General features: G+C 39.9%; 1 protein-coding gene across 1 annotated transcript; it reads left to right on the top strand.

Moving 5' to 3' along the window:
• The first annotated feature begins 4,892 nt into the window (after positions 1 to 4,892).
• LOC142198521 (uncharacterized) lies at positions 4,893 to 21,907 on the top strand. Its single transcript, XM_075269553.1, has 5 exons — positions 4,893 to 4,923; positions 7,140 to 8,759; positions 10,362 to 10,410; positions 19,447 to 19,507; positions 19,645 to 21,907. Exons 1-5 carry the CDS (start codon positions 4,921 to 4,923, stop codon positions 21,005 to 21,007), a joined length of 3,096 nt encoding a protein of 1,031 aa, XP_075125654.1. The 5' UTR covers positions 4,893 to 4,920; the 3' UTR covers positions 21,008 to 21,907.
• Positions 21,908 to 25,671: the final 3,764 nt, after the last annotated feature.

Here is a 25,671-nt window from a genome sequence, read left to right as displayed (position 1 = left end):
CTTGGAGTTGAGGTGATATTGTTATGTATTCATGTATAGTAGAGATGAGCGAACACTGTTCGGATCAGCCGTTCCGAACAGCACGCTCCCATGGAAATGAATGGAAGCACCTGGCACGGCGACCGGCCGGCGGCAAAGTGTAGGTGCCAGGTGCTTCCATTCATTTCCATGGGAGCGTGCTGTTCGGAACGGCTGATCCGAACAGTGTTCGCTCAACTCTAATGTATAGTAAAACACTGATCTTGTGAATGTATCAGAACTTCTCCAGGGACATAATCTGTCTGTTATTTAGAATCATATTTAAGTCAGGTATAACAGATGACAGAATAAAACTTCTACAGAATCAACATGATCCCAAAAGAACACTTGTATGTCTATCTACATTACATATACTTGTATGTTACTAATATAATACTGAATGATGAGATTTGACTATGTCATATTGAATGGGTATTACATAAATGTCATGCTATAGTTTCTTTGGTATGATTTCATGAAATAGAAAAAAATTGGGCAGGAAAATTAATGAATACCTTGTTCACACAGTGCAGGTTTGGTACAGTTTTTATTTTATTTTGCCTTATATTTGGGGACTTGGCAAGAGAGTGACCAAATAGTTATTCCAGAGAGAAGAAACGGCACGGCATGATGTCTTACATTTATGAACTGTTCTTTTATTTCAATTGGCTTCTAAGAGCCTGATGAAGTGATGTGTCCAAACGTTGTTATCTTGTGACACCACGTGAAATAGAAGCATTATGCAGACAGATTATGAGACAGTTTCTTCTCTCTGGGTTAACCAATTTGTAGGCCTCTTGACCTGATCATCAAAGATAACCTCAACACTTCCCAGCACGGCTTTTTGTGGTAGCCATCTTTGCAAAAGTGACAACAGGAAATAAAACCCTGTTCTATGTAACCATTGCCTCTCTGAAACTGATGACCTAGGGTCCATTTACATGGAGGAAAATGGTGAGGAATTTGGTGTGGAATTTCAGCGCTGAAAAAAAAAGCCCCCCATTGACTTCAATGGGTTCCAGCTAGCAGAAAAAGGAATGGGAGGCTTTTTTTTCAGCGCTGAAATTCCACATCAAATTCCTCACCATTTTCCTCCATGTGAATGGACCCCAAGGGTATACATACTGTATATCTGGCAGATTTATGCTGCAGAAATTTCTGTGACTGAAAATCAGTTCCATTCACCACCAGTTGCTTAGAGGAAGATATAGTTATACTTCCCATAGTCACTTTTACAAAAATGGTAGCCACCATTGATAGAAGACTGCAAATATCTTTGTAAGTAAATCGAACTTAATCACTAAGCTTCTAAATGACTAGTAAATGGCAGTTTTAATCTTTGGGCGGTGATGTTTTGTAGACTAGGGGCCTATGGTGCATCATTTTTGGCTGCTGGGGAAATGCAGTGGGAAAAAACTCATTTTATTGAACCAGCAAATTGAATGATTTTGTTTAATTGTTGAACTTGTTAATTGTTATTCTTAGCTGCAGAATCACAGTTGTTAGTTGTTTATACTGGCTACATTACTTTTCTATATATGTTTTCAGTTGTTTCTAGTGCTGCATTTATTAGAATATTAAACACATATTGTATAAATCTTTAAGAAGAAGTATAGACTTGTTACATCAATTTCATGATATACAATGATTATTAACTTTGGATACAAATTATTTTCACAATTTTGGGAATATATATTTAATCACAACAAGGAACAAGGTTTTTGTTAAATGTTGCCAGCACAAAACCATATTGTTTTCATCCATTTTGCAAAAATACTTCCCGACATATGAAGGCTACAGTTATTCCAATATAACAACATTAAAATCATGCAGTGGAATATATAAGTCATGAAGCCGGGAAGTTATGTGTTTATGAAATTATATCATCCATCACAAGAACAGGAGACTGCCTTCTCTATTTCACCTATGATATGTTGCAACCAAGGGAAGTTGTATGACTCAATAGTAGAGCATGTGCATAGCAAGGCTATAAATACATGTATATAGGATATGTAGAAACAACTAAAGGTATTCAATCAGGAGTTTCTGTATCTCTCATCAATTGAATGGAGTGGGCTTCGAACATGCTGCCTACTTGGGGATTTAGTGATTAGATGGGTAGATAATAAATAGTATTAGTAGGATTACATTGCCAAAGGGACTCTATCATAAGTAGCCAGAGCATATAACAATCACTTGGTCAGTCAGTGAATGGTTAAGTTAAAGGGTCTGTCCTGTCTATTCTTGATGTTATATAAGTAACAAATATATATATGCTTCAATCCTTCAGATTTATGGGATACCCAAATGTACAGAAGAATGTAATTGAGAACTTACTTCCACATAAAAATATTGTGTGGTGTCATTTCATGATATACATAATGATTGTTATAAGCATTAATTATTTTTTGTAATAAAAGTATAAGTTGTTTTTCTAATAAACTTTTGTAAATTACTACGACATCTGTATCATTGTTTTCCAACATTTTCTGGTCGGTAGAATCTTTGGAAAAACAAATTGTGCCAGTGTAATCGTATTATAATGGCATGATAGTGTGCTTACTATAGAGGAAGGAATATTCTGCAAGACCCCAGAGTATAATAATCAAATGATCAGTAATGTTATGCTCCTATATATAGCTGTGCATAAGAAGTGCCCTAGTGCTAATCATAAATCAATGATGATCACAATACATATAATGATACTATCACAATAATATGGTCACTCTAAATAGACATTAAAATACAGTATGTAAGCCAGGTATAACAACAGTGGTAACTACAATACCCCAAAAGAATAACAACAATGCCCCAAACTGATTCATATTGCAGTAACAATAAGTGATGTGTAAAAGCTATATATATATATATATATATATATATATATATATATATATATATATATAATTCATGTACATAAATAGGATGAAGGACTTAGAATGGAAAAATACAGGTAAATACTGGTGAGTGTATTTTCAGTCCACACTGTACAATGGCATGAGAATGTATGCTTAAATTACATAAGATATATTGCATAACCAATATTATACTAAGCATATGGAAGATGCAATATGCACACCACATACTGAATGATATAGAATAGCTATATACCAGGTATGGAGAACCAGAAGGCACAGCCTCTTATATAGAGCAAGACAAAAATGATATACCTCCAACTCAGTCACAATGTATGTTTCACCTCTACTTTGTCAGGGGGTTGTAAGGTCAACAGGTATATATATATATATATATATATATATATATATATATATATATATATATGATACCCACCAGGTGTGTGCACTCGCTTAGTAATCTAATGCTTCAAATTATAATCCTATGTATGCGCCTTAGCACACCATCATGGAAAATAGAATAAGGTGATACTGCACATACGTGAAAAAGATGAAAATGGGCGACTGCATAGCTCATACCTTTACATAGAAAAGTCCAGCGCATGCGCACTATAATTATCAGGAGAGAATGTGATCTAAGCTGTTTGTTACAAGTGAAATACAATGCTTCTTCATGCTATTAGGGTGCATTCACTCTTCGGATATGCTGACTGATTATGAACGTTAAAACACATTCAGAATCAGCGCGTATAAAGCAGATCCCATTCATTTCAGCGCACTGTCGGATTTCCAGCGGTATATAGAACTGACTTTGCCCAAACCCATGAAAGGTCCTCTTTAATCCTAGCAGGCTTCGGGCCTATATGGTACTGCTAGCACAGGCTTTGGGCCTATATGGTAATATACCAGACCATGTGCCGTCTGGGCAATACCATATAGGACCGAAGCCAGCTAGGATTAACATCGGTTCTCGGAGAGGTAAGTAACATTGTTTATGTTCCCTCACCTCCCTTTGGGCTCCGATTATTATACTCGGGGGTCTGAAAAGACCCCCGAGTATAATAATAGCGGCAGTGGGATCGCGGCCTGGCCCGGGCCTATAGTACAAGGGGAAGTGGAGGCGGCAGTGATCAGGTCCGCGGAGGTTGGTAAATAGGCCGCTACCTGCTGGAGATACTCCAGCAGGTAGAGGCCTATTATAAAAAAAAAAAATGTTATTATACTTACCGATCGCGCTGCTGCTGCTCCTGCTGCCTCTGCGATCCTCTTTCTCTTGACAGACATCAGAAGTCTACGTATCAGCAGAGGCGGCGTGATGACGTCGCCTACGCCGATACGTAGACGTCTGAACCAGCACGGAGAGCAGTAGCTCTCCTGTGCTGGTTCAAAGAAAAAAGAAAAAAAAAAGTAAAAAAAAAAAAATCGCCCGGGCTGCCGCCCCCATTAGAGGTGCGACCCTGGATCCGCTCCTGCCAACCATACATTATAGACTTTGGTTTGTGCATTGGGCACATTCATACTGGAACAAAAATGGGCCTTCCCCAAACTGCTCTCAATAACTTGTAAGGATACACTTTAGCATTTGTCATCCCCATTCTGTAGTTACTGGCAATAGTGGCATCCTGTTAGAGTACCTTACTGGAATAGGGTTGTTCCTACTGGAATAACTGGAAGACAATATTTCTTTTTCCCAGAACTATATGCTATTCAATGGTCGCACAGGAATTGGAAGATAAAAGTGCACAAAACAAGTTATCAGTTCCTGCCTTCCATGTGAAGTCTCCTCTGACCTACAGAACACTAGGTTAATATGATGATAACACTTGTGGTGAAAGCCTCGGATTAGACTCTTTGGATTCCAAAGACAAGTTCAGTGGTTGTTTTGAATGTATAATACGGAAACAGCATCTCAAGGCTTGTCACCCCACCCAATAGAAAACTGCTGGTTCAGATCCTGTCATAGATGTTCTTAATCCATTTTATTCTTTGGGCATATTCATTACCTCAGTGATCTGCAAATCACAAGGACTACACAAGTGCTGCTACAATGGTATGAGCCTTTGCATTTTCTTCCATTTGTCACTATCTTTACTTTATTAGTAAATTAAGAAGTAAATTTTGTTTTCTGACTTTCCTATGTGTGTCTTTGTATACGACAATGAATGTGTGGATTATGTGGATGAAATATGATTTGGATACAATTTTGTCTGCTCCTGCTTGTTATATCTCACTGGTTTAACAATTGGCAAGTTGTGCTTGTTATGGCATGGAAGTAATATTCTGCAACTATGCTCAATTGTAATATTGGTAAGACCGAATGGGTTAATATGGCGTATATAGTTTACGGTTTATAAAGAATACTGCACAAAATTGATTTTATAAAGATAGAAATAAATGGAGTAAATTCACTTTATAGACATGAGATAACCAAATATAGGTATGCGAAGAAAATTATGTTGACTTTCAACTCTCTGGTGATAGATGCTTTTGAACATGCTCTTATATATCAGCTTCTTGTATCCTACATAGATTAAATATTAGGTTTATCCTGTTATATTCAGTGAAACTGCACCATAAATGTAAAGAATCTTCCATTATTAGAATTACGTCTACTACTACCAAATTGGAACAAAATAAAATGATTGTGCTTCACTTCAATGCAAGCAATGATTATTGACTTTGAAGCTTGACAGTCTCTAGGCCAGTGTTTTTCCGACTTCTCAGACTTGGGGTACCCTTGGAAAAAAGTTTTACCTCAGGGCACCTATACCAAATAATTTTTACCAAAAGACAAGAAAACTACAGTTCTGATGTGATTTTTTTTAAACACAGTTTTTGAAATTACAGCTGGAACAGACATTTTTTCCCACTAGTAAATATAGAAAACCTGCAAATATGCATGAAGTTTTGATGTGTTTTTTAGTGAATGCACCCTCAAATCTACACTATGCTAAACTTTCCACCCAGAACATACAAAAATACACATTTTACCATCACCAATCTTAGTGGCCCCACATAGTATCATGATCTTCAGTGGCCCCCCAAACACCTAATAATGCTCCCCATTGGTCCACAGGGAAATAGTTATACCCCCCCCCCCCTTCCCATTCGCCCCTAGACAAGTAGTAATGTTCTCCAGTAACCCTTGGAAAGTAATAATATCCCATGTGACTCTTTGACAAGTAATAATGTCCTCCAATGGCCCCCATGCAAGCAATAATGTTCGACAGTGGCCCCCAGGCAAGTAATAATGCCCTATACTGGCTCCCAGAAAAGCAATAATGTCCTTCATTAGCACTCAGTCAAATAATAATATATTGCAGTGCTCTTCCCTGACAAGTAATAATGTCCCCCAGTAGCCCCCAGGTAACTAATACTATACCCCTATGGCCCCCAGACACATAATTATGTCCCCTAGTAGCCCCCAGACTACTATAATTTTAGTAATAGTGACTAGTAATGTTCTCTAGTTATGTCCAGGCAAGCAATAATGTCTTCCAGTGGCCCCAGGCAAGTAATAATGTCCTCAGTGGCTACCAGGCAAGTAATAATGTCCTCAGTGGCCCCAGGCAAGTAATAATGTCCTCAGTGGCTCCCAGGCAAGGAATAACATCCCCCAGTGGTCTCTGGATAAGTTATAACATCCCCCAGTGGTCTCTGGATAAGTAATAATGTCCACCAGTAGCCCCCAGGCAAGTAATAATGTCTCCTAAGAATGTAATGTAGTTAAAGGGGATGGATTGAACCCCTCCCTGGATGAGAATTGCTGCTCTAGACTGTGAGGCAGGCAGAACACATTACTGATATACCTATAGTACAATCCACATTCTACCAATTATACCATACCATTCTATACCAAGTATAGTTATTTACTGCACAGCAACTAGTTTTTTTCTTGTATCCTACAGTCAGATAGGACAAATTGGTATTATTAGTAAGGAACTGTCAAGTAAGCCTTCTCCACTGTCAGTCACTGAGAATGATAGGCTATAAACATTGAGCAGTGGGAACTGCCAATGTGAGCGCCCACTAGTGGTGCTCAGTGATTATGAATGAATGATTAGTTATACTTGCCTGAAGACATGACAGGCAAAGTGAATGCGTTTTACAGGACAGGCAAAGTGAATGGGTCCTTAGCCTAAAAGGGATATTGGAGATGAGAATATCAAATAATAATCGCACACATTTAAATTTGTTGAGTAATCTTACATTTGCCAATTTTTAACAAAATATTTCTATATCTATTTCTCTTTTTGCCTTGTCCAGGTAATTAGTATGCTGCTGAGCATTGTCATCTATAAATTAGTTTTAACCAGTTCTTTGCTGGCACACAGCTGTCCTTCCATGTGTAACTGTTTTAATGGAGTCCAAGTTTTGTGTTCCGGTTACAAACTCACAAACATTCCCAGTGATATTCCGGCCAATGTCACTGATCTCATGTTTTTAGATACATCAATAACTCTATTGAAAGATGGGTCTTTCAAATGCTGCAAGAACTTAAAAAAAATACTGTTTGTCAGCAATAATATACATGCTATACAAGAAAATGTATTTCATGGACTCCCTCACCTCACCGACTTGGAGATATCAGCAAACCCACTGTGTGCGATAAAATCAGGAACGTTTAATGAACTGAAAGAACTCCAAAAACTCATTATAACGCACAATGCAATAAAAAATCTCCCTTGCGGCCTCTTTGAAAACACAATAAAATTAGAAGTTCTTGCATTACAAGGAAACAACATCTCACAAATCTGTGTCGGTTTATTAAGTCGCTTGAAGAATCTTCGTGAATTGAACCTTGGCTCTAATGAAATTAACAAGCTACCTATTGATTCCTTCAAACATCTACAAAACCTGAATATTCTCAAACTGAACAATAACAACATAGCACAAATACAACCAGGAAGCTTTGACCAACTAAGCAACCTTACTGACCTATCACTGGATGGAAACCGGTTAACTCGTATATTTAGGTACACTTTTGAAAATTTGACATTTTTGACAAAGTTAAGTCTTGTTAAGAACTCTATTAAAGAGTTAAATCCTGGTATTTTTGCAACACTCCATAGTCTTAGGTGGCTTGCAATAGAAGGCAACCAAATTTCTACTCTTCCTTATCGGATTTTTGATGGACTACAAAACCTAGTCAACCTTTTACTGGGTGGAAACCAACTGCAGACCATTCCAAGGGGAATTTTTGAAAATTTAGAAAAGTTAGAAAGATTAGTTTTGTCTTATAATAAAATTGAAAGCTTGGAAGATGATGCTTTTGAAGGTCTTGAGTCACTCACCCACCTTTATCTTGACAACAACCAACTTAAAATTCTTCAAGGAAACATTTTTAAAAATATGACTAGTCTACTGGTTATTAGTTTGCATCACAACTTGCTAAGAGTCCTCCCAGAAGGTATATTTGACCCCTTACCTAACCTAATATCCTTAATTCTTCACAATAATGAATGGTGGTGCGACTGTTCATTCTCTTATTTTCTGAACTGGATCAAAGAAAACAGAGATATAACTCAGATTTCTGAAATCATGTGTGAAGGACCAGAACACCTCCATGAAAAATCTATTTATCTCTTAAAGAATCGAGATCTGGATTGTCCCACAAACAAAAATGTTCCACAAAACCAGACACATAGCATACAGGAGACTGCCTTCATGAATGGTCCTGGCAATGAGGAGAACATCATGCACAGCATCTGTAAGAGCAATTCAGTCAGCAATGGTAGTCTAATTATTAATTGTGAGCTGAGGGTCTGTTCAAGTATCAATATCAATGTGTCTACGATGGGTGAATCCAGTACAACAACATTCAAGAACATCTATACGAAAGAAGGTTCTGAGTGTGGAACCACAAGCCTAAAGTTCATTATCACAGCTACATAATCTTTGGAATACTATGAACAATAACCATTTCTCAAATTCTATTTCTATCCTCTTCTGTTTATACACAAGGAAATGAGGTCATACAAACCATCTAGATTATATTACCATTCACATAAATATTTCAATATGTAAGTAGGACACATTGCCTTATGATGATCATTTGTATCATACATCACTTGTAGTCAAAGTGCAATAATCACCACTGAAACTTAGGATAGGTGCACTCCAGGTTTATACATGTCCTTTTTGCAAACATGTATTTTTGGTTAGAGTTTTTATTTCTTTATCTGTACTGAATAGAAGGTTGGCAATGCAATCTGTGATTTTTAGTGTGAGTGATAGATGTAGACAACTATACAGGCATACAGTCTCATGTTCCTGGGAAATGCATCACATGGAACAGTTTAAATGGTCATACACTCATGTTATTAGCCTAACCTGGTAGTAAATATTCTATAAATATATTAACCAAATAGGAGAATGGGTGAAAAGTTTGGGGGCAGGAAAAAAATGGTTCTTGAGAACAAAATGATTTTATTAAAATAAAGAGTATTGGATGATAGTTGTGTGTCATAGAACTTCTATTTGTCGCTCTGATCACTCGTGTTTCTGCCAGTGCCGTGTAGTCAGGTACATGAATAGTCAATAGTAAAGTAGATACATGTTAAAATAACTTCAGCTATGTCTTCCATTCTCTCAATGGGATAATGTATAATTACTACTGTCCAATATTGTCATAGTAAACCAGTAGAATCAGTAATGGCACTACAGTAGTACACTATATTTTAGAATGGTATGCAGGAGTGTGAACTGGATCTAAGATTTCAATAGTGTTGTATGAAGACCCCTCTATCATTGGAGTCAATGCCACACATATGTTTTTGGGGTATAAATAATTTATTATATTTGCTTTTATTTCTCTAACCTTTTATATTTTTGATGTTCTGGAGATACAGTAAGTGATTTCAGAGGACAGCTGTCTTATAAGCTACTCCATATTGAGAAATTAGCTCATTTAGTAAAAACATATTAATATGTTAATAGGGAAATTACAGGGTTTATCCAGGGAATAATCAAGTTTACCAGGACATTCCCTGCACTGGTTAAGTTTGACTACTAATATACACCCAGTACCCCAGAACCGTGGGACGCCAGACTTCTCGTTTCTTTGTCTACCCTGGAGATGCGCTGACTCACACGGATGTCCTTGACTCCCCTCTATTTTGCCCATAGCTCTATATTTGAGTACAGAGGAGTAGGTTATGTGACCGAGATTTGGAGTATCAGCAGTGAAGGCAGCAGCATGATGTCCTGCCCAGGTGTCCTCTTCAAAGGCAATAGATAGGGCTCTGGGGGACCTGGGTGTATTTTTTATTAACAAAAGCTTATACAGTGTAGGGAATGAACGGGGAATCTTTATTATTCCCCAGATAACCCCTTGAAATATATCTGCTAACGTATAGCAGTTATTAAAGGGTGCAGGGTTCTTTAAACTGTAACAAGTTAAGAAAAGTTGATTATGTCTTATTATGATGAAGCAAGGAAATTCTCTGCTGGCCACCTTTGTGTTGACCGCATTGTTTACACTGCTAGAAAGCTCCCTTTGGGTGGGACAGTTCAGAATGTGGAATAAACTGTGTTTGTAAGACATCTGTTAACCAGTAATATGGGGCATCCTCGCATCACACAACACATACGTAGGTAGGCAGAATTATACTCCGCACGCAGCTGATGATTTTTATGCAGCAACCTCCAAAATCTTCAAACACAGCTGCACAAGACAAACAAACAAAAATTCTTTATGCCTCAACTTTTATCTGGTACGCTATATGGTATGTATATATTTATATTGTTCTAAACGTTCGGTCAGCACTTGTGAAAAATGATGTAGATTTTCTACATGAAATTAGCCAACATAACAAGAGAGGGAGCAAACCTAAAGGGAGTCAGTCACTGGAACCCAGACTATCCGCCCAGTCCCTAAGATAGGTTAAGGTCACCTGAATCAGTGTTTTATCCTTAGTGAACCATGTTTTTCAATATACAATAATATTGAGCTCTTTGGGGCAATGAGGGCTTTGCTACTTATCTCTTTGGAATTCAGCAATTTTGTTTTTTTTTATTTTCCTTTCTTAGGGTATGTTCACATGGCAGAATTTGCACCTGGCATTCCACTCCAGATTAGGCTCAAATGAATTGGCCTAATTAGTAGGGAGCCTCACACCGTGGACACCGCAGCTGATTCAGACGTGGAGCCGCGGCAAGGATGGTCATCTCTCTTCTTTTTTCTGCTACTAGCTAGCTGAAGTCAATGGCAGCCGGTTTTGGCAGCGGATTTTCAAGTGGATTCCGCGTCAAAGCCGCTGCCAAAAAACTCAGTGTGAACAGACCCTTATGGTGTTTAGAGATGAGCAAACGGCATTCGATCAAATTGATATTCGATCGAATATCAGGCCGTTCGAGGTATTCGATTACAATCCAATACCATGAGGCAAATGTACTAAAAATTTGTATCCCCTCCCACCTTCACTGGCGCGTTTTTTGCACCAATAACTGTGTAGGGGAGGTGGGACAGGAACTACGACAACGTAGGCATCGAAAAAAAAATGGGAAAAAGTAATTGGCTGGCTAAATCAAGTGATCTCCAATTTTTACGAATAGTGGATTTAATATCCGGGTCATATGAGACTGTGAACTATGTGACTGTGAGACAGGGATAGATATACTGGCAGGGTTAGCTAGGGATAACCTTTATTTAGGTGGGAATGTTACTGAAACAGCTCTTTGGGGCTCTATCTGGTCGGGATCCCTGTCAGCTTGCGATATGCGGGAACTGAATTTTTCCCATAGGAATGCATTGACCAGCGTTGATTGGCCGAATGCCACACAGAGTACAGCATTCGGCTAATCAACGCTGGTTCTGCCGGAGGAGGCAGGATGTCGCACCACTACTATTCAAGTAATGGAAGAGGCGCTGCAATTACCTAGGACCACCACCATACAGATGATGGTGCTGCTGTGCCAGTCCTATTACTCGAATAGTAGCAATGCTGCATCCTGTCAACTATCAGCACATGGAGGCTGCTAGAACAGACAAACCCGACAGATCACATACTGAGGTCTTGTCCTGTGGATCCTGCAGACAGGTCATCAGTATCAAAAATCAGTTTGTGGCTTTTTAATAGTTTTAAAATAGTGATTTATTAATACTCTTTTCTGTCCCCAGTAATAACAAAACCCTTTTTTCCTATATGCAATAGAAATAACCATCTTTTGTATTGCCTTATGAGTTATTATAGCACCCCCTTATAAATAATAGTCCCCCCCATCAGGAATAGTTTCCCCTTATAAGTAATAGATCCTTCTTACAAATACCCCCCCCCCCCTTATAAATAATCATTTCCTCAGCCTCATTAATCATAATCCCCTCTTATTAACTATTATTTCCCAGCTGGGTGTATTATTAACAGTTCCCCCTAATAAATAATAGCTCCACCAGCCTTCCTAGTATAAGACCCCCTTATTAATAATAGTTCCTCCAAAGAGAGAGAGAAATAGAGATATATACAGGGCGGGTTTTACACAAAGTGTTGCCCTGCGCAAAAATAAAAGTGGGACCCAAACTTCTCAAATATTGCACCAATAACACACTGATATCAGTGGAGCAGATAACCGTGATGATATGGAACAGAGATCCTGACACCATTTCTCTGGTTAGTGTTTATGCTTGGGCTGCAGAAGTCAGTGTGATAAAATGGACATACTTGGACTCATTTGAATAATAATAGGAAGTATATGGATGCAAGTAACAATTCTTACAATTCTTATGGGCAGTTCTGCCCAGGATTTTATATGGTTAAAGGGGTTGTCTGGGTCCCAGGAAAATTGTATACTGATGAACTATTCACTATTGCACTTCTCCAGGCACCTGACCCATATTGTCCTCACCTACACAAAGCCTCTTAAAGAGGACCTTTCATGAGTTGGGGCACATGCGGTTTTATTTACCGCTGGAAAGCCGACAGTGCACTGAATTCAGCGCACTGTCGGCTTTCCCGTTCTGTGCCCCCGGTTAGGAGCTATTGGTGCCGGTACCGTAGCTCTTCACAGTCAGAAGGGCGTTTCTGACAGTCACTCAGGAACACTGTTATTCACAGCAGTGCCTATGGCGCTGTACAGTGTGAGCAGGGAGGAACACCCCCTCCCTCTGCTCACAGTGTTCGTCCATAGACGAGTATTATAAGGAGGGGAGGGGCGTTCCTCCCCGCTCACACTGTACAGCACTATAGGCGCTGCTGCGGAGAAAGACGTTACTGACTGACTGTCAGAAACGCCCTTCTGATAATAAAGAGGTACGGTATCGGCACCGATAGCTCTTTACCCGGAGCACATATCGGGAAAGCCGACAGTGTGCTGAACACAGCACACTGTCGGCTTTCCAGCGTTATATAGAACTGCCTGTGCCCAAATCGGTGAAAGGTCCTCTTTAAATAGTGCCCCATATTAATAATACCCCCCTTATATTAATAATGCCCCTAACAGTCCCTATATAACACCCCCCCCCCTAGTATTAATGATATGCAGTATTTATATAAGGGCTGTTAGGGGCATTATTAATACAAGGGGGAGGGTTGGGGTGCTGGGGGAGGGGTGCTTTTGAATGTCTGTCTGGACCTTAAAGACTGTTTTTTTCCCACCCACTTGTAATTCTTGCACTTGGGGGTTAACAGGAGAAAGTGCTCCTGTTAACCCCCAAATGCAAGAATTACAGGTGGGTGGGAAAAACAGTCTTTAAGCGCCAGACAGACATTCAAAAGCCCCCCTTCCCCAGCACTCCAAAAAAAAATGATTGTTGTCTCTTTGACAGCAAGTACTTACTGCTGTCTGTTCTTCTGCCTGCCCAGCGGTCTTGTGAGACCACTTAGGAGAGCAGGCACACGTCGGCCACGTCACCCGGTGTGTGGGGAGGAGGGGAAGGAGGGGGCGGCAGAGCATGCAGGAGCATGCACAGAGCAGGCAGGGAGACAACCTGCTCTCTGCTAAGGAGGAGGGGCGGCCTCTGGAGCAGCGCTGCTGCTACATAGGTGAGAGTTATAGCAGCGCTGCATCCACAGGCCCGCCCCAAACCTCCGCTCGCTTCCCCTGCCGGGCTGGCGTAACACTAAGCCAGTCCAGGACAGTTCGCACGCAGCTTGTCCTTAGGCGAGGAGCGGAATAACAGCATCGCTTCTGCCGCTGCTGGCTTCATGCAGGGCAGAAGCATAGCGATGTTGCAGGCATCTGTGCCGGTGTCTAACACTCCCCGGCATCCGCCTCTCTATTACAGCGGATGCCGGGTCTGTACTCACATATGCAAAGCCAGCGGCGAGATGCCGCTGGCCCTGCGTGCACGCTCATAGACCAGTCTAGCCTTCACAATGCGAATACAGACTCGGCATCCGCTGTAATAGAGAGAGGCGGATGCCGGGTCTGTATTCGCATTGTGAAGGCTAGACTGGTCTATGAGCGTGCACACAGGGCCGCTGGCTTTGCATATGTAACCCCGCCCATCAATGACGCAACAAAGCAGGAAGACAGAAGATTTTACAGCAACGAAGACTGGTGAGTATGCAACGTGGGAATACTCCTTTAAGAGCTGCCAAAACACCGAAGCAGGCACACCAACGATGGCAGCAATTTGCTGAATACAGGCGGATCATCCACTCAAACATACCACAGACGAAGTTGCGGGCAGAGGCTAGTATAATATATGAGTTACACTTTTTCAATTGAATTACTAAAAAAAAATAATAACTTTTTGATGATGTTCTAATTAATTGAGATGCAATAGTATACACTATATATATATATATATATATATATATATATATATATATATATATATATACATACATGATATATAATGTGTATGTTGTACAAGTATTTAAACATTTGTGGCATTTTCTTGTTAAACATTTGCTAGTTATACTAAAATATGTTATTCTATGCACAAAAAAGTAACAAAAATGGAGACAAAGAGTCACTGACATCATTACTGTTCAACAGAAGTTGATATGTTAAAGAGATGTAAAAAACGTGATCTGAATAGAGCCTATATTAGATCATCTAATACCTGATATAAGCATCCACTATACTGCAGACATTATACCTTAAAAGACAAGGCCGCAGCCTTCATAAGCATTCTTTAAAGACATGCAGAGTAAAAAGTCTAAAAAAATATCTGCTGATATGATGGTAGCACCACCTGTAGGACAACATGAAAATTGAATATATTTAAGGCCAGAAACAAACTTGTTAATTTTTCATGATGCCTTATATTAGTTTCACAGTTATTGAACCTTGAAAGAAAATAATGTTGTATATACAGATATACATATTTTATATTTACACTCACATACTTCTATATATCTATTAGAGATGAGCATTTCGAATAGCACACTCCCATAGAAATGAATGGATGTAGCTGCTTCCATTCATTTCCATGGGAGCTCTCTATTCGAAACGGCTGTTTCGAATAGTGTTCGCTTATCTATCTATCTATCTATCTATCTATCTATCTATCTATCTATCTATCTATCTATCTATCTATCTACTGTATCTATCTATCATGAAAGAAAATAATGATAAATTAATTTATTAAAAGAGTTCATATTATTTCTTACAAGGTCATAGTATATCTGGTTCATACACTGTCCAGATTTCCTGATCTGAACCTTGTCCAGAGATCTGGTCTCCCTGCATCATATACAGTATAGGACAGTAGAGCCTTAGGGAGACAGGGACTTCTGGCATCATAGATCACTGCGGATCTTTGGACTGAGTTTGGACCTGGAAATTTGGGTGATATGCAGAGTGGATTTTCTAGACTGTATTCCCCTGTACAAACATACAGTGTTCAAAAAACAATACTAGACTAAATAACTGCTGAATAAAATAGATGATAAAGCAACATTCTGTGCCATCAGGACCACAAGTACTAGAGACATTCTCTTCATAATGGAGAGAAGACGCTCCTAGCAGATTGCACAGGTCACATACCCCGGCAACAGTTCTTATGACAATTAATAGCAGAGATCCTGGAATTATAGACTTATAATGCTGTATATTATTTCATGGGCACAATACTAAGATTATATTATTTCTTCATGGATTATATAATGTCGTAACTAAAAAATTCACTGATGTCCAATGAAAGCTGAGTGATAAATATTGGAAGCCAAAATGGCACTTACTTTATACCTTATTTTGCTTTCCCGAAAACAGACAGAATAGTGAAACATTTTAACAATTGGTCACAGAGCAGATATACATGTACTCTAGTTTCCTCCCAAACTCCAAAAACGTACTGATAGGTTAATGGACTTGCCAAGAATGTGTCCCTAATTTATGTAAGATAAGGAATTTAGATTGTGAGGTCCGATAAGGACAAGGATCCATGTATATGGTCCAGGACCATCTGTAGAGTGTTGCAGAATATGTCAATATAAGAAACAGAAATAAATTGCTGTATGAACTTTAGTAATACTAGTATGAACAATTAGCCCCAGAACACATCTGCAGCTTTCTTTATTCTCTCTCCCACTCATTACAAAATATCTGTAGAATACTGGTACAGAGGACAAGTATAATACTACATTCATGGAATTACTATATAAAGATTATTATTATTATTATTATTATTATTAGTAGTAGTAGTAGTAGTAGTAGTAGTATAAACATTTAGCGCATCTGCTTTTCCATTCATTACAAAATAAAAGCTTATGTAGAATTCTGGTACTGTGAGTATATGAGTATAATACTACATTCATGGAATTTCCAGCGGAAATTTAAGGTTCTAGATATTTCTAGAACATAAATGGTATAACACCCCATTTACACACTAAGTCCCAAGGTTACAAAGTGGCCTCCAGACAGTATATTATCTCACAGTGGCCCCTCCACAAAGTATAATGTCCTATAGCAGCCCCTCCATACAGTATAATGTCCCATAGCAGCCCTGCCAGACAGTATATTATCTCAAAGTGGCCCCTCCACACAATATAATGTCCCATAGCAGCCCTTCCACACAGTATAATGTCGCATAGCAGCCCCGCCACACAGTAGTATTTGTCCCATAGCAGCCCCTCCACACAGTATAATGTCCAGTAGTGGCCCCTCCACACAGTATAATATCCCATAGCAGCCCCTTCACACAGTATAATGTCCCATAGTGGTCCTTCCACACAGTATAATATCCCACAGCAACCCCTCCACACAGTATAATGTCGCATAGCAGCCCCGCCACACAGTAGTATTTGTCCCATAGCAGCCCCTCCACACAGTATAATGTCCCATAGTGGCCCCTCCACACAGTATAATATCCCATAGCAGCCCCTTCACACAGTATAATGTCCCATAGTGGTCCTTCCACACAGTATAATATCCCACAGCAACCCCTCCACACAGTATGATGTCATATAGTGGCCCTTCAACACAGTATTATGTCCGACAGTGAACCCTCCACACAGTATAATACTCAATAGTGGCCCCTCCACACAGTGTAATGTTTCATAATGGCAATCTTATGTGCCACAGTGGCCCCTCCATGCAGTATAATGTCAAATAATAGCCTCTGCACACAATAAAATGTTCCATATGGCCCCTCCACATAGTGTAATGTTTCATAGCGGACCCTCCACACAGTATAATGTCCCATAGCAGACCCTCTGCACAGTATTATGTCCCACACAGGCCCCTCCTCACAGTATAATGTCACATAATGGCCTCTGCACACAATAAAATGTTCCATATGGCCCCTCCACATAGTGTAATGTTTCATAGCGGACCCTCCACACAGTATAATGTCCCATAGCGGACCTTCCACACAGTATTATGTCTTACTGTGGCCCCTCTATATAGTTTTATGTCCCACAGTGACCCCTCCAATAGAGGACCCTCAAACCATATAATTTCCCATAGCGTCACATTCACACAATATTATATCCCGTAGCGGCCCTTATGGTGTTTGTTCTATATATTTCAAAAATTTTGGGTTCACCCTCGAACTATTATTATACTTGGGAAAATTTTCAGATCCCAGAACATAATGATCGGAGGTCCAGGAGAGATGACAAACAAAAAACCAGTGTTATTCACCTCTCCTTGGCTCCTGCATGAAACCAGCATGACTTCTCTTCAATGACGTCACAGACATAGTTAGTTACGTCATGATGGCCAAAAGACAGCAGGCAGTTCCATCAGAGCCCAGGAAAGGTAAGTAACAGTGTTTTTTTTATGTTCGCTCACCTCCCCTGGGCCTTTGATCAGATCCCGAGTACAATAATTGCAGTTTCAGTTCAGACATATTTGGTCCGAACAAAACTGCCAGTCAAACCTTGTGAGATGAATAACACGAGGGTTGTCCAACAAATAATCATGGTGCGGGCCTCCGACCTTACTCATTACTGCTTACCCATGCCTCCTTTTCCCATTCTGCCTTCCAGGGGGCCCCATGCATCCCATATCATTTACGTGATATGGGAAACACGGGGCTCTCTGGAGGGAAGAAGAGGAAGCAGAGGTGACTGTGAGTAGGAACGGGGAACGGTAAGTAAATAGGGCACTTTATCCCTGCAGGTAACAACCTATTAAAAAAAAAAAAAGGCAGCAGGAGTCCACCGGGCCCCCTAATGTACCCTGTATCTATGACCCTATTGTAACCCTGTAGCAGCCATAGCAGTAGTTACACCACTGATACTCAACTTCTCTCACCTCTTTTGGTCTCTTTGCTGCGTCCAGAGACCGCTGTCTGTGGGCTCTGGCTGTCTTCTGTAACGTCATCTTCTGTAACGTCATTTTCTGTAGCGCCTGTTATTAGTCCTTAGCAGTGACGTGTTTTTTTTTTTCTTTTACACCTCCCATTGGCCTACATCTATTATACTCTGGTGTATTGTTTACTTTTATCTGCGGCTCGTGCAGGTACTACAGAACTATCCCACTGAAATATCAGATATATATTGATTGCCTATCCTGACTAAATGTCCAGCAGCTCCCTGAGTCATCAACGTCAGAAACTGGATAACCTCTTTAATGCATAGCCTGGACTATTGGACAAGTCTTGATTATAGATTGGACCTTCATGCCGCAGCTGCCTGTCTTTCATTTTGGACCTCTTGGTATTAGAATAAAGATTATTTCTTGTATGTGGTTCTGATACAAAGGAGAAAAATGAGCAGCTAATAACAATTCTTATCATGCTGTATGTGTGAAATTCAACCTAGACTACAGAAAGTCTTCTGTGTAAAATATGGATTAAATGTGATGGAATTCTTTATTAGCTCTTACTAATACAGATGCAAATATTATTGGAGCAGACAGCGTCTTATCTCAGCCCTACAGATGTTTTGCTATGAGAAGGTGCACGTGCAGACGTGAGAGTGTACTGCACTAGACTTCAAGTTCTCTCACAAGAAGGGTGAACTATTTTCTACTAGAAGCAGACCCTATATAAGGTTCATGTAAAGGTAAGTGTATCCTATAAATCTCACTTATTACTTGACCAAACTGATTACAACTGTGTCAGACTTACTAGTAATATTTTACAGAACACTACTCTCATAATGTGTCTACTCTTATGTCTATGTAGATCTATCAGCTATGGCTATGCTCCGAATGCAATAATAACTTCATTTGTCTACAGATTGCACTTTGACACAACAACTATGTTTAGTATGCCCAAATGTTGGGGATCTTACTCTGAGGTTGGTAATATCCTGCATAGCTAATAATAAAAAGCACCAACCACGGCAGTACAGATTCCAGCAAAACTGACATGATAAATTTGTCCCATTACATGTACCCAGTCTGATGCTTTATTTTTTTTCCTTTAACTTTACAGAGATAACATGCATTTCATTTTGCTCCTCCTGGCTTTACTTGAAGCCATTGACTTTACATCTTCTAATAATTGTAAAAATGCGTATGAATGCCCCAAAGATTACCAAGAAGTCTTTATGAAGAAAACCATCACTGACATCCCTAAATCCATTAACCAAAAAACAACTGAGATCTTCTTAGTCCAGACTGGAATTTCAACAATCCCTAAAGATGCATTTAAGAACATGGCTCAATTGGAAAAAATATTCTTCATGAATAATGAAATTAAAGTAATAGAAGTTGGTGCCTTTGATAACCTACAAAACCTTATTGAACTTGAAATATCTGGAAATGCTGATTTGCAGGAACTTAAAGGGGGAGTCTTCAGTAAGCTTAGCAATCTGAAGAGGTTAGTGCTTAAATACAACAGTCTCAATTCTTTAGGTCAAGGAATTTTTGATGACTTGCACAATTTAGAGGAACTCTACATAAACCTCAACCAATTGCCTTCTTTTCCACCAGGGATATTCAATGCACTTGGAAAACTAAAAATCCTGCACTTAGCAAAAAATAAATTGACTCAGTTACCCGAGGACATATTTAGTAAATTACCTAAGCTGAGAATCCTTCGTCTGTATGAAAATAAGCTCACAGAACTTCCTCCAGGATTAGTGGACAGTAACCAAGAGCTGATTGAATTCAATATAAATGCCAACAAACTAAAACTATGGCCCCGAAATTTTTTGGCTAAATCAAAAAATCTTGAAAAGCTGTTTTTGGAATATAATCTTTTAGAAGAACTTCCAGATCAAATGCTATTTGGGCTAAACAGAATAAAGCAGCTCAAGATGAATGCAAATAAACTGAAGAAGCTTCCAGATATGATAAGTGATGGTAATATGATTGCAGAACTTGATCTCAGCAACAATGAGTTAACTGATATTCCTGTTACTGCATTTAATAACTTCAAGTCTTTGAAAAAGTTGATTATTTCTTCAAATCAGATCACTGCGCTAAGCAAAGACATGTTTTCTGGTCTTGGTAAATTAACTGAGCTTAATATGGAAAATAATGTTCTTAGCAGCTTGCAAGATGACGTATTCTCATCCCTCCCAGAGTTAAAGATACTCAAACTAAATAACAACACATTCACCATCATTCCTGTTGAACCACTTCAGTCAATCCTTAAACTCAGTAGTTTAAATTTAAGATCAAATCCATGGAACTGTGACTGCAACCTTAAAGAGTTTTACAACTGGTTAGTAGACAACCAAGCAAAAGTAAAAGACCTCAATAAAATAACATGTGAATCGCCAAATAACCTCAATGGATTGGACATCATCTCTCTAAAGCTTGATGAATCAGTATGCCCTTCAACTCCATAGACAACAGTGCAAACCAGACATTATCACAACTTATCCAATGACCATTCACACAACTAAGCACTAAGTCACTACAGTAAAGTCTCAAACAACTCTGACGCCGGCAACTCTCAAAAGAACAATTCTTCACACCACTCCTCCGACTACAACTCATAAGACCACTTTTATTTCAACAACGGAGCTTACCACTCCAGACCTTACAACTCTAAGAGTCAACAAACAACAACCACAGAAGTCACAATGCCAGAAATGACAACTAAAATGACCATAACAAAAAAATACAACCCCACAACCTACTACAACTGTAAAAATTACAACATCCAAAGAAACAACCTTAATACAAACTACAATGATAGAAGTTACAACACCACAAGCTACATCAATTATGGTAACCACAGAACTTACAACTATCCAACCTACTACAGCTAGACTAAAAACACTACAAGAAACAACACATCTGCCTTCCACTAGTGCTGAGTCTACAACTCTTCTAAAGACAACTACAATAATGGCAACAACTAGCAACCCTCCAATCACAACAATGCCCCAATCTTTAAACAGACAAGCAATTTGATTAATAAAAAAAAAATAATTATATACATATGAAATAACTGCAACACTGCAGCATATCAATTAACCCTATAAGTACACTGGGTAGTTTGTAGGTTAATGCCTGGCAACTTTTTTCATATTTTCCTTTCCCGCCTTCCATATTTCTTGCCTTTTTGTATTTTCATGTCAACTCAACAAAGCTTTGTCAGGGCTTATTGTTTGCGTGATGAATTTCAATTTCCTTTGGCTTAATTTTGGGGTACATATAATGCTTTGCTTAACTTTTATTATGGTTTTTTGGGGTCTATGTTGAAAAACCCACAATTTTATCATAACTTTTTGCATTTTGTTTTTATGGTGTTCAATCTGCATTAAAATTATATGACAGCTTTGTCAATATGATTACAGCAATACCATATTTATATTGGTTTTGTGAGGTTTTATTGCTTTTAAAAATAAAATGACACTTTTTAAAAATGGACGATTTTTCCTGGGATCACCATCTTCTTCTTCTCCTTCTTCTTGTTCTTCCCATTACTTCCATGGTGCTTTACATTTGAGGGTTTACATACGGTACACAAAATATACAAACAAATATTTTTACACGTGTAAAATGTAGCAAAATGCACAGAGCATTACTCCGTGTGAAGGCGCCCTTACAGGACCCTGATTTTGTGCATACTGTAGTGGAAGCATGCCTGCAATTCACACGGAAATATAACAAGAGAAGCAGAATAGATAGAAAGAATTTCTACTTTTTTTATCTCATTTTTTTAATTTTTTTTTTTTTTTCAGTGAATAAAACAACTGTAATGGTTGAACATATTGGTACAGAACATCAATGTATATAAACAAATATCACATAAAAGAATTTCTACTTTTGACACCTCACATACTGTGTAAGTGAACAGGAAACATGTATGCCAATCTCGTAAATGGGAAAGGTGCTGTGTTTTTAAAACTAAAATTGCCATGTCATTCTACCCATTTATTTACATGCATTTTATCTCACAAATCCACACGCTATACTGCATGACAACAAATTTCTCTGTTAGCAAAGTGAGTTTCTTATCTTCATGCTGTAAATGTCTTTAAGTATAGCTGCTAGTAAATTAATATTCCTTGTTCCATGCGTCCAGATCAGAATATAGTTTTTTATTTTTTTTTTATTTTTTTTTAAATGAATTTATAGAGAAAAAAAATTAATGGAGTTATTCGACGAATCATAGTTATACTAAAGTCAGACATTTTAATAAAAACTTTTAAAGGTATTATACAGTGTTTCTAAGGGAGCGTTCACACTACCGTCGGTGTCCGACATGTAGTGTCCGCTCCTAGTGTCCGCTCAAAATCTGTCACGGACACTAGGAGCGGACACTAGATGTGTCCGTGACACCTGTCATTCACTTGAATGGGCATCGGGTGCGTTCTTTTGCACTCCGTGCCCATCCTTCCCTGTCCCTGCATGCAGGGTTTTTCTGTCCGCTTGAGAAGTCGGACATCTTCTCTTGCGGACAGGGAAGGACGGGCACGGAGCACCCGATGCCCATTCAAGTGAATGACAGGTGTCACGGACACATCTAGTGTCCGCTCCTAGTGTCCGTGACAGATTTTGAGCGGACACTAGGAGCAGACACTACATGTCGGACACCGACGGTAGTGTGAACGCCCCCTAACGCTAGGTTCACACTAGCATTCAGGGATTCCATCACCCATTCCTGCAAGATTTCGATGATTTTGTATGGAAACCCAGCGGATCCCATTAGAGTCCATAGTGTGAACCTAGTGTTATATATAAAAATACCTTTTTAGTATTATTTTTACTTCCATGTGTTCAAATTGGATAAGATGTCGGAATAGCCTTTAGAAAGGCTATTCATCTCTTACCTTTAGACGTGGTCTCCGCTGCGTCATTCCTTAGAAATACTGGTTTTTACCGGTATGCAAATGAGTTCGCCAGCAACGATGGGGGCAGGCCCCAGCGCTCAAACAACGATGGGGGCGTCCCCACTGCTGCCGGAGAAGTGTCTCCAAGTGCCGCCTCCTTCTTCGGCTGCTGCGTCATCTTCAATGTCTTCTTCTGGCGCAGGCTCGTAACTTCTAGCAGAGCAGAGCAGACTGCGCAGGCGCACAGGCCACGGGAAAATGTCCGCTAACAATACTGTGCAAGCGGCCATTTTCCTGTGACTTGTGCGCCTACGCAGTCTGCTCTGCCCAAGGCATTGAAGATGACGCTGCGGACAAAGAAGGAGGCGGTGCTTGGAGACACTTCTCTGGCAGCGATGGGGATGACCCCATCGCTGCGGGAGAACTCATTTGCATACTGGTAAAAAACGGTATTTTTACCTTTAGACCACGTCTAAAGGTAAGAGACGAATAGCCTTTCTAAAGGCTATTCCGACATCTTATCTACACAAAAAAAGGATTTTAATGGTAGAATCCCTTTAAGCCTTAAGCATGCTTTAAAAGACATGCAGAGTAATAAGTCTGAAAATCTGCTGATATGATGGTAGCACCACCTGGAGGACAACATGAAAGTTGGATATATTCAGGGTCAGAAATAAACTTAATTTTTCATGATGCCTTATATTAGTTTCAGTTATTGAACCTTGAAAGAAAATAATGTTGTATATACAGATATACAGTACATATTTTGTATATGTGTGTATAGAAGGAAAATAAAGATCAATTTATGTATTGAAAGATTTAATATTTAGAGATAAGCGAACAGTAAAATGTTCAATATTCGATATTCGTTTCGAATAGCCGCTCAATGTTCGACTATTCGAACGAATATTGAACCCCATTATAGTCTATGGGAGAAAATGCTTCACTACAGGGGATCCTACCATTCGACTCAGGAGAGTCACCAAGTCCACTATGACACCCCAGGAAATGATGCCAACACCCTGGAATGCAACTGGGACAGCAGGGGAAGTATGTCTGGGGGCATCAAGTACCTTTATTATGTCGGGATCCCTGTCAGCTTGCGATATGCTGGAGCTGACTTTTTCCCATAGGAATGCATTGACCAGCGTTGATTGGCCAGTGTACAGCATTTGGCCAATCAACGCTGGTTCTGCTTGAGGAGGCAGAGTGTAAATCGGTCCACAGCAGTTTCCATTCTAGTCCAATTTTAGACTCTGCCTCCTCCGGCAGAACCAGTGTTGATTGGCCGAATGCTGTACACTGGCCAATCAACGCTGGTCAATGCATTCCTATGGCGAGATGAAGCAGAGCTAGCCGTGCGGTTAGCTCGGCTACTCCGGACACCGGAGATGAAGCAGAGCTCAGCTCTGCTACACCCAACCATCCCTCCTGTCACACACACAGCACTGCACTACTGCCAACCATCCCTCCAGCTACTCCTCCTGTCACATACATCTCTGGTGTAACAGAGCTCAGCACACACTCAGCTCTGCTACATCTCTACACTCTGTTGTAGATGTGTAGTAGAGCTGAGTGTGCGCTGAGCTCTGCTACACACGAGATGTGTGTGACAGGAGGAGTAGATGGAGGGATGGTTGGGAGTAGTGCCGAGCTGCTACACCAGAGATGTGGCAGAGCTGGCCGATGTTAGCAGTCCGATGCAGCAGAACTGAGTGTGTTAGTCTGCTGCATCAGACAGCTACATCTGCCAGCTCTGCTACATCGGGCCGTGCGCTCAGCTCAACTCCAGAGTAGTTGAGCTGAGTGTGCAGTATCGGATACTGCACACTCAGCTCAACTACACTCAACTACACTCTGCAGACGATACTGCACACTCAGCTCAACTACTCCAGATGCCAGATGGCAGATGCCAGCTCTCCTACATCGGGCCGTGCGCTCAGCTCAACTACTCCGAAGTAGTTGAGCTGAGTTGAGCTGAGTGTGCAGTATCAGATTAACCCCCTCCCCCCCACTGGTGTCCGCTTACCAGCTCCCTGTTCTTCTTGGTCCGGTCCTCTGTCCGGTCTTCAGAGCGCCCTGCCCCCCTCTCCCCTGACTAGTATTATAGAGAAGGCGGGGCTTAGGAGAGTGTGGGTGGGTACTGGGAGGGGAGATGTCTAGGGAGGCAGGGCACTCTGAAGAGGACAGAGGACGCCTCCCTAGACTAGTATTGTAGAGATGCAGGG

The sequence above is a fragment of the Leptodactylus fuscus genome, chromosome 3 (genome assembly GCF_031893055.1).
Source record: "Leptodactylus fuscus isolate aLepFus1 chromosome 3, aLepFus1.hap2, whole genome shotgun sequence".
Taxonomy (NCBI): domain Eukaryota; kingdom Metazoa; phylum Chordata; class Amphibia; order Anura; family Leptodactylidae; genus Leptodactylus; species Leptodactylus fuscus.
Note: the sequence above shows the minus strand (reverse complement) of the source record. Positions and strands in the feature narration are given on the sequence as shown.